Raw genomic sequence first — 10,322 nt, 5'->3', positions numbered from 1 at the left:
ATTCCCCACTGAATTTATTAGTGACTATCTTATATTTATGGCCCTTACTGCACCTTGTACCCAGTTGGCTCGAATGTCCCCTGGGTGCAGGGCAGATTGTCCAGCCACCAGGCAGAGGGGCCGATGACAACTATATCTGGGAATAAAGGCTGACGGCCGTCATCTCAGAGTGAACCGCAGACTCCATCCATTTGAAACTTCTCGTCCCTTCCATTCCCTCCAATTTACTGGGATACGGTTCCGGAGGTAACCCCAGCCCTCTGGAACAACTGATTTTCTCCCCTCCCTAACCCAGGCATGGAGAAGCCTGTTGCAGCATTTCCGCATTTGGATTCCCTTTAACTAAAATAAATCAGCATCATTCAGCAACAGATAGAAGTTGAGCTGCCTCGGCACCGTACTGGAACATGGTATCGCTTCCAGGAACAGAGCTGGACTCAAAACTCCCCGAACCACAAATCCCTCGCCTCAGACTCTTCCTGATGGGTTCACTTTATTACGTGTGGATGCACAAACATACATGCAGAGCTCAGTGCAGGCTCTACACACAGATACACACGGGGAGAGAGAGCACTCAGTGCAGGCTCGACACACAGATACACACGGGGAGAGAGAGCACTCAGTGCAGGCTCTACACACAGATACACACGGGGAGAGAGAGCACTCAGTGCAGGCTCGACACACAGATACACACGGGGAGAGAGAGCACTCAGTGCAGGCTCGACACACAGATGCACACGGGGAGAGAGCTCAGTGCAGGCTCTACACACAGATACACACGGGGAGAGAGCTCAGTGCAGGCTCGACACACAGATACACAAGGAGTGAGAGAGAGAGCACTCAATGCAGGCTCTACACACAGATACACAGAGAGAGAGATAGAGAGCTCAGTGCAGGCTCTACACACAGATACACAGAGAGAGAGCTCAGTGCAGGCTCTACACACAAGATACATATGGAGAGAGAGGGAGAGAGGGAGAGAGAGCGCGCTCAGTGCAGGCTCTGCACACAGATACACACGCAGATACATGTAGATACACGTATAGAGCTCAATGCAGGCGCTAAACACAATGAGACACACCACTTGGAAACAGATTCAGAAAACTGTTGCAAATACTTCTCAGTTGAGCCACTTATAAGAGTCCACTGCCACCGACTGCAGCTCTTCCATCGTGTCCTGGGGCCAATATTTATCCCTCAACCAACATCACTAAAAAAAACAGATTATCTGGTCATTATCACATTGCTGTTTGTGGGATCTTGCTGTGCACAAATTGGCTGCCGTGTTTCCTACATTACAACAGTGACTATATTTCAAAAGTACTTCATTGGCCGTGAAGCGCTTTGGGACATCCCGAGGTCATGAAAGGTGCTGTATAAATGCAAGTCCTTCTTTCTATCATACACTTGCCTTTTGATCCCATGTATGTCATAACAATTCTGTGTCAAATAGCCACTCTACACCTGTCAGTACCTGCTCTTGAACATCATCAGATGGGAGTGAATCTTTCCCTTTTACCCACTGTACAATGTACAGGAGCTGACACTGAGACACACACGGGCTGTACAGTCCCAGACAGGAGTGAATCGTTCCCTTTTACCCACAGTGTACTGTACAATGTACAGGAGCTGACACTGAGACACACACAGGCCGTGCAGTCCCAGACAGGAGTGAATCGTTCCCTTTTACCCACAGTGTACTGTACAATGTACAGGAGCTGACACTGAGACACACACGGGCCGTACAGTCCCAGACAGGAGTGAATCATTCCCTTTTACCCACAGTGTACTGTACAATGTATAGGAGCTGACACTGAGACACACACGGGCCGTACAGTCCCAGACAGGACTGAATCGTTCCCTTTTACCCGCTGTGTGCTGTTTGTGGATTTTAAATAAAAACCTTCTGCTAACTCCCACTGTGACCCCACCCCAGTCTCTGGCCTACAGTCACCACAATACTTCTGTTTTGACCCATTTTTAGATCTCTCCCACAAATGTGAAATGTATTTAAAATCTGCTGGCCCTTTGATAATACAGGAATATTCAGATTTACAGAACCAGGATTGTAAAAAGTCTGCTTTAACATCTGTGTCTGAAGAAAATGAGAGAGAAGGAATCCAGATTGAGTGAGGGAGTTGGGCAGTCAGCAGCCCATCAGCTGACTGGGATTACATCACCCTGGTTCACAGAGGCTGGAATATTTGGGAATGTCCGGACAGCACAGCCTGGGCCCTCCCTAACTCTCTGGGACAGCTTTCCTAAAGACATTTTCTCTCAGACATATACTGACACAAACACGGAGGGGCACGGAGAGAGACGGACACGGGCACGGAGAGAGACGGACACGGGCACGGAGAGAGACGGACACGGGCACGGAGAGAGACGGACACGGGCACGGACACGGAGAGAGACGGACACGGGCACGGACACGGAGAGACACGGACACGGACACGGAGAGACACGGACACGGACACGGAGAGACACGGACACGGGCACGGACACGGAGAGACACGGACACGGGCACGGACACGGAGAGACACGGACACGGGCACGGACACGGAGAGACACGGACACGGGCACGGACACGGAGAGACACGGACACGGGCACGGACACGGAGAGACACGGACACGGAGAGACACGGACACGGAGAGACAGACGGAGACGGAGACGGAGAGACAGACGGAGACGGAGACGGAGAGACAGGGAGACGGAGACGGAGAGACAGGGAGACGGAGACGGAGAGACAGGGAGACGGAGACGGAGAGACAGGGAGACGGAGAGACACGGAGACGGAGAGACACGGAGACGGAGAGACACGGAGACGGAGAGACACGGAGACGGAGAGACACGGAGACGGAGAGACACGGACACGGACACCGAGGGACACGGACACGGACACCGAGGGACACGGACACGGACACCGAGGGACACGGACACGGACACCGAGGGACACGGACACGGACACCGAGAGACACGGACACGGACACCGAGAGACACGGACACGGACACCGAGAGACACGGACACGGACACCGAGGGACACGGACACGGACACCGAGAGACACGGACACGGACACCGAGAGACACGGACACGGACACCGAGAGACACGGACACGGACACCGAGAGACACGGACACGGACACCGAGAGACACGGACACGGACACCGAGAGACACGGACACGGACACCGAGAGACACGGACACGGACACCGAGAGACACGGACACGGACACCGAGAGACACGGACACGGACACCGAGAGACACGGACACGGACACCGAGAGACACGGACACGGACACCGAGAGACACGGACACGGACACCGAGAGACACGGACACGGACACCGAGAGACACGGACACGGACACCGAGAGACACGGACACGGACACCGAGAGACACGGACACGGACACCGAGAGACACGGACACGGACACCGAGAGACACGGACACGGACACCGAGAGACACGGACACGGACACCGAGAGACACGGACACGGACACCGAGAGACACGGACACGGACACCGAGAGACACGGACACGGACACCGAGGGACACGGACACGGACACCGAGGGACACGGACACGGACACCGAGGGACACGGACACGGACACCGAGGGACACGGACACGGACACCGAGGGACACGGACACCGAGAGACACGGACACGGACACCGAGAGACACGGACACGGACACCGAGAGACACGGACACGGACACCGAGAGACACGGACACGGACACCGAGAGACACGGACACGGACACCGAGAGACACGGACACGGACACCGAGAGACACGGACACGGACACCGAGAGACACGGACACGGACACCGAGAGACACGGACACCGAGAGACACGGACACCGAGAGACACGGACACCGAGAGACACGGACACCGAGAGACACGGACACATACACACAGACACAGACACGGACACCGAGAGACACGGACACCGAGAGACACGGACACCGAGAGACACGGACACCGAGAGACACGGACACCGAGAGACACGGACACCGAGAGACACGGACACCGAGAGACACGGACACCGAGAGACACGGACACCGAGAGACACGGACACCGAGAGACACGGACACATACACACAGACACGGACACGGAGAGACACGGACACATACACACAGACACAGACACGGACACGGAGAGACACGGACACGGAGAGACACAGACACGGACACGGAGAGACACAGACACGGACACGGAGAGACACAGACACGGACACGGAGAGACACAGACACGGACACGGAGAGACACAGACACGGACACGGAGAGACACGGACACGGAGAGACACAGACACGGACACGGAGAGACACAGACACGGACACGGAGAGACACAGACACGGACACACTAACACAGGCAACGAGACACACAGACAGGCACGGAGAGACACAGACACAGAGACACAGGCACGCACACAGACACGGAGACACACACAGACACGCACACAGACACGGAGAGACACACAGACACGCACACAGACAGAGAGAGACGCAGAGACACAGAGACGGAGAGACGCAGAGACGGAGAGACGCAGAGACGGAGAGACGCAGAGACGGAGAGACGCAGAGACGGAGAGACGCAGAGACGGAGAGACGGAGAGACGCAGAGACGCAGAGACGGAGAGACGGAGAGACGCAGAGACGGAGAGACGCAGAGACGGAGAGACGCAGAGACGCAGAGACGCAGAGACGGAGAGACGCAGAGACGGAGAGACGCAGAGACGGAGAGACGCAGAGACGGAGAGACGCAGAGACGGAGAGACGCAGAGACGGAGAGACGCAGAGACGGAGAGACGCAGAGACGGAGAGACGCAGAGACGGAGAGACACAGAGACGGAGAGACACAGAGACGGAGAGACACAGAGACGGAGAGACACAGAGACGGAGAGACACAGAGACGGAGAGACACAGAGACGGAGAGACACAGAGACGGAGAGACACAGAGACGGAGAGACACAGAGACGGAGAGACACAGAGACGGAGAGACACAGAGACGGAGAGACACAGAGACGGAGAGACACAGAGACGGAGAGACACAGAGACGGAGAGACACAGAGACGGAGAGACACAGAGACGGAGAGACACAGAGACGGAGAGACACAGAGACGGAGAGACACAGAGACGGAGAGACACAGAGACGGAGAGACACAGAGACGGAGAGACACAGAGACGGAGAGACACAGAGACGGAGAGACACAGAGACGGAGAGACACAGAGACGGAGAGACACAGAGACGGAGAGACACAGAGACGGAGAGACACAGAGACGGAGAGACACAGAGACGGAGAGACACAGAGACGGAGAGACACAGAGACGGAGAGACACAGAGACGGAGAGACACAGAGACGGAGAGACACAGAGACGGAGAGACACAGAGACGGAGAGACACAGAGACGGAGAGACACAGAGACGGAGAGACACAGAGACGGAGAGACACAGAGACGGAGAGACACAGAGACGGAGAGACACAGAGACGGAGAGACACAGAGACGGAGAGACACAGAGACGGAGAGACACAGAGACGGAGAGACACAGAGACGGAGAGACACAGAGACGGAGAGACACAGAGACGGAGAGACACAGAGACGGAGAGACACAGAGACGGAGAGACACAGAGACGGAGAGACACAGAGACGGAGAGACACAGAGACGGAGAGACACAGAGACGGAGAGACACAGAGACGGAGAGACACAGAGACGGAGAGACGGAGAGACGGAGAGACGGAGAGACAGAGAGACGGAGAGACGGAGAGACACAGAGACGGAGAGACACAGAGACGGAGAGACACAGAGACGGAGAGACACAGAGACGGAGAGACACAGAGACGGAGAGACAGAGAGACGGAGAGACAGAGAGACGGAGAGACACAGAGACGGAGAGACACAGAGACGGAGAGACGGGGAGACGGGGAGACGGGGAGACGGGGAGACGGGGAGACGGAGAGACACGGAGACGGAGAGACACGGAGACGGAGAGACACGGAGACGGAGAGACACGGAGACGGAGAGACACGGAGACGGAGAGACACGGAGACGGAGAGACACGGAGACGGAGAGACACGGAGACGGAGAGACACGGAGACGGAGAGACACGGAGACGGAGAGACACGGAGACGGAGAGACACGGAGACGGAGAGACACGGAGACGGAGAGACACGGAGACGGAGAGACACGGAGACGGAGAGACACGGAGACGGAGAGACACGGAGACGGAGAGACACGGAGACGGAGAGACACGGAGACGGAGAGACACGGAGACGGAGAGACACGGAGACGGAGAGACACGGAGACGGAGAGACACGGAGACGGAGAGACACGGAGACGGAGAGACACGGAGACGGAGACACAAACACAGACACGGAGAGACACAGACAATGAGACACACAGACAGGCACAGAGAGACACAGACAATGAGACACACAGACAGGCACATACACACTAATACAGGCAACGAGACACACAGACAGGCACGGAGAGACATAGACACGGAGAGACACACAGGCACACACACAAACACAGAGAGACAGACAGACACTGAGAGACAGCAAGACACAGGCACGCACACAGACACGGAGAGACACACAGACACATACACAGGCACGGAGAGACACAGACACAGGACAGACATGGTGAGACAGGGACACACAGAGACACGGACAGACACAACACACATGGACATACAGACACAGTCACTCAATGCCAATCCCAGCATTACCAGGAACACGAGACATTCCATTATTCATTTTTTTTGGCATCTGAACCATTTGAACAGATGAAGATTTATTTATTCAGGCAGTACAGTGCAAAAAGACATGTTGCTTGAAATGGGATAATCCAGTTGAAGGACTAACACTGGCATGATGGGCCAAATGGTCTCCTTCTGTGCTACAATTTCTATGATTCTATTGCTTAAACCCTCACAATTAATGTTAGACATCCATCCTTTCCTGATGCTTAATTAAATAAAACAACACAATCAAATCGCCAAAGCATGAAAATCGCTCAAGAGACATCACATAAGAACATAAGAAATAGGAGCAGGAGTAGGTCAATCGGCCCCTCGAGCCTGCTCCGCCATTCAATAAGATCATGGCTGATCTGATCCTAACCTCAAATCTAAATTCATGTCCAATTTCCTGCCCGCTCCCCGTAACCCCGTAATCACCTTGTGTTACCAGAGGGAATTAGCAATATCATCTTTAAAATATATATATATATATATATATATATATATATACACACACACATACATACACACACACTCAGTAAATCTCTATTTTCCAATGTCTGACTTTGGAATAGTTTAAAAGTTGCGAGCAACAATCAAGTGCCTCAGACCTCGGGCACTGCTTAGTGCCAATCCCAACAAAGCTGTAAAGCATGCCATGCCATGCCAGTTCAGGCAGGGCTGAGGTGTGCCTTTTGGTCATGGAGGTGATGAGTTTGAACTGGGAACACTGATGTTGGACCAACGGCCCTTGTCCAAGACTCAGATCACCAGCAAACTAAATAACAACACTTCCAAATCTGAGAGAGTCCATACTCCATATTTGGATTGGGCCCTGAACCAGCATATCTCAAATTAAGGCAGGCAGGAAGTTAAGAGCACATAATCCAAGAATCTCATCCTCTAGCACTGGACTTGGTAAACTTGCCAATTTATCTCATCTGAAAATACAGGAAAAAAGCTGGTCATGTGATGGGGATCTCCCCGAGCCTCCAATCTCATCTCTCCATTGCAACCTTGCTTGTCGTTACTTTACTAAAGTAATGAGTGCTCCTCTAAATTTTCCTCCTAAGCTCCAAACACCTGTCCTACACACTCTTCTTCCTTGTAGGCTCACCGTACTGACTCCAACATATTCCTTACCAGTACCTCAAAATGTGCAACTCATCCCCACCCTCCATCCATTTTCTCTCCCGACAAGTTACAGGCTTTTAAAACTCAAGCTTGTCTAACCCGACCAATACCTTCTAATTATCTCAATCTTCCCTGTTCCCTTTTACTCTTTCCAACCTTGGGAGGGTTCTACAATCTGGGCCTTGGAAGGGTTTTTTGGGGGGGCAAACACTGGCTATCCAAAGATCGAGCATCTTACTCTCTCCAATTAGTATTGAGATATTTATCATCCAATGACAGGCAGAGTTTTGAAAATGCCTCATCGATGATGCTTGGACAGTGACAGTGCCTCCTTAACACCAGCACTGGGGTGTTTATATTGAATGTGACAGAGAGCCATTATGGACTGGACCAGATCAATATGGTGAGTCACATCTGGTTTAAAATTAAAAACTTGGATCAGATACACTACAACCTCCACCACCTAGAAGGACACGGGCAGCAGATGCATGGGAACAACACCACCTGCACGTTCCCACCATCCCGACTTGGAAATATATCACCGTTCCTTCATCGTTGCTGGGTCGAAATCCTGGAACTCCCTCCCTGACAGCACTGTGGGAGAACCTTCACCACACGGACTGCAGCGGTTCAAGAAGGCGGCTCACCACCACCTTCTCAAGGGGTGACTAGGGATGGGCAATATTTGCTGGCCTTGCTGGTGACGCCCACATCCCAAGAATTAATTTTTAAAAATCCGCCTCTGGGGTGGGGACGGGAAGCACCTGATCCTGATCACGATCCAGTAGCTACTGCTGGGAAGTGCGACCCTCCTAAGACACTTTTACAAACTGAATATATTTGCCTTTAACAAAACTCTATTTTTGCAATCCATGACTGGAATGAAAGAACCTGGTGTATTATCCCTTAAGCACAGAAATTTAATTTAAAAGTTTTAATCCCAGTCTCCATGGGCGTGTGATCTGGTTCCAGATTCCTGACTTGTTCTCCAAATGTAGCTGTGGATTGGAAGCAATCCAACCCAGTTAGGGAAATACTCCTTCCCCAATCTGCATCAACATCACTGGGACTCAAGCTCAAATACTGAAACAAATCAACATTAAACGCAGCTCCACAGTGAAAGCAGCAACTGTAACTGTTTGAGAACTAGAAAAGAACAAGTCTCCCGGCTCAGGAGGCAAATTAAATCTCAAAATAGAAACAATATCTAAGAACAGGTCACAAAGTGTCAGCAGCTCTGCTCACAAGAGCTGGGCTGGTGGACGGGGGATGGTTTACCCCCGGCACCTGGTGGAGGGGAATGTCCCGAGAGATCCCGACTATAGACCAGGCCAGCCCAGGTCATCCCAGCTCAGCTCAGCCCAGCCCAGCCCAGGTCATCCCAGCCCAGCCCAGGTCATCCCAGCCAGGTCATCCCAGCTCAGCCCAGCCCAGCTCAGCCCAGCCCAGCCAGGTCATCCCAGCTCAGCCCAGCCCAGCCAGGTCATCCCAGCTCAGCCCAGCCCAGCCAGGTCATCCCAGCTCAGCCCAGCCCAGCCAGGTCATCCCAGCCCAGCCAGGTCATCCCAGCCCAGCCAGGTCATCCCAGCCCAGGTCATCCCAGCCCAGGTCATCCCAGCTCAGCCCAGCCCAGCCAGGTCATCCCAGCCCAGCCCAGCCCAGGTCATCCCAGCTCAGCCCAGCCCAGCCCAGGTTATCCCAGCTCAGGCCAGCCCAGCCAGCTCAGCCCAGGTCATCCCAGCTCAGCCCAACCCAGCCCAGGTCATCCCAGCTCAGCCCAGCCCAGCCCAGCCAAGGTCATCCCAGCTCAGCCCAGGTCATCCCAGCTCAGCCCAGGTCATCCCAGCTCAGTCCAGCCCAGCACAGGTCATCCCAGCTCAGCCCAGCCCAGGTCATCCCAGCTAGGTCATCCCAGCTCAGCCCAGGTCATCCCAGCTCAGGCCAGCCCAACCAGGTCATCCCAGCTCAGGCCAGCCCAACCAGGTCATCCCAGCTCAGCCGAGCCCAGGTCATCCCAGCTCAGCCAGAGATACACCGGGATTTGGGAACGTTCCCGAACCGAATCCATCCCCCGGATTGCGGCTCCCCCCCTCCCCGCTCCAACTTCACTCCGAAGCGGGTGAGTCCTTACCACAGCCCGGCCGCCGCGGAACTTCATCCCGCCCGCAGTCCGCTCCGTCCCGGAGCCCGAACAAACTCAAACTATTAATTCCAGGCAGCGGCCATCCCGGCACCGAGTCCCCGCTCCCGCTCCTCTCTCCTCCTTCTCTGCTCCCTCCCTCCCTCCCTCTCTCTGCTTGCTCGCTCTCTCTCTCTCCCTCCCCCTCTCTCCCTCCCTCCCCACTCTGGTATTTTTTCTCTCAAAAAAAATAACACAGCAACAGCGGACCAACCAGATCAGGGTAAACAGGATAGAGAGAGAGAGAGGGAGAGAGAGAAAGAGAGATAGGG

General features: G+C 54.3%; 1 protein-coding gene across 1 annotated transcript in view; it reads right to left on the bottom strand.

Annotated features, from left to right (window-relative positions):
- The window catches only part of LOC137299238 (unconventional myosin-Ic-like), an 86,578-nt gene extending 76,462 nt beyond the window's left edge, over positions 1 to 10,116 (bottom strand). The window contains 1 exon segment of the mRNA XM_067967900.1: positions 10,003 to 10,116. Within this exon segment, the coding sequence (XP_067824001.1) occupies positions 10,003 to 10,029 (27 nt within the window). The 5' untranslated portion in view covers positions 10,030 to 10,116.
- Between the last annotated feature and the right edge of the window lie 206 nt (positions 10,117 to 10,322).

This window comes from Heptranchias perlo, chromosome 28 (genome assembly GCF_035084215.1).
Source record: "Heptranchias perlo isolate sHepPer1 chromosome 28, sHepPer1.hap1, whole genome shotgun sequence".
Classification (NCBI taxonomy): Eukaryota; Metazoa; Chordata; class Chondrichthyes; order Hexanchiformes; family Hexanchidae; genus Heptranchias; species Heptranchias perlo.
The sequence above is the reverse complement of the archived record's forward strand: the minus strand, read 5'-3'. Positions and strand labels throughout refer to the sequence as shown.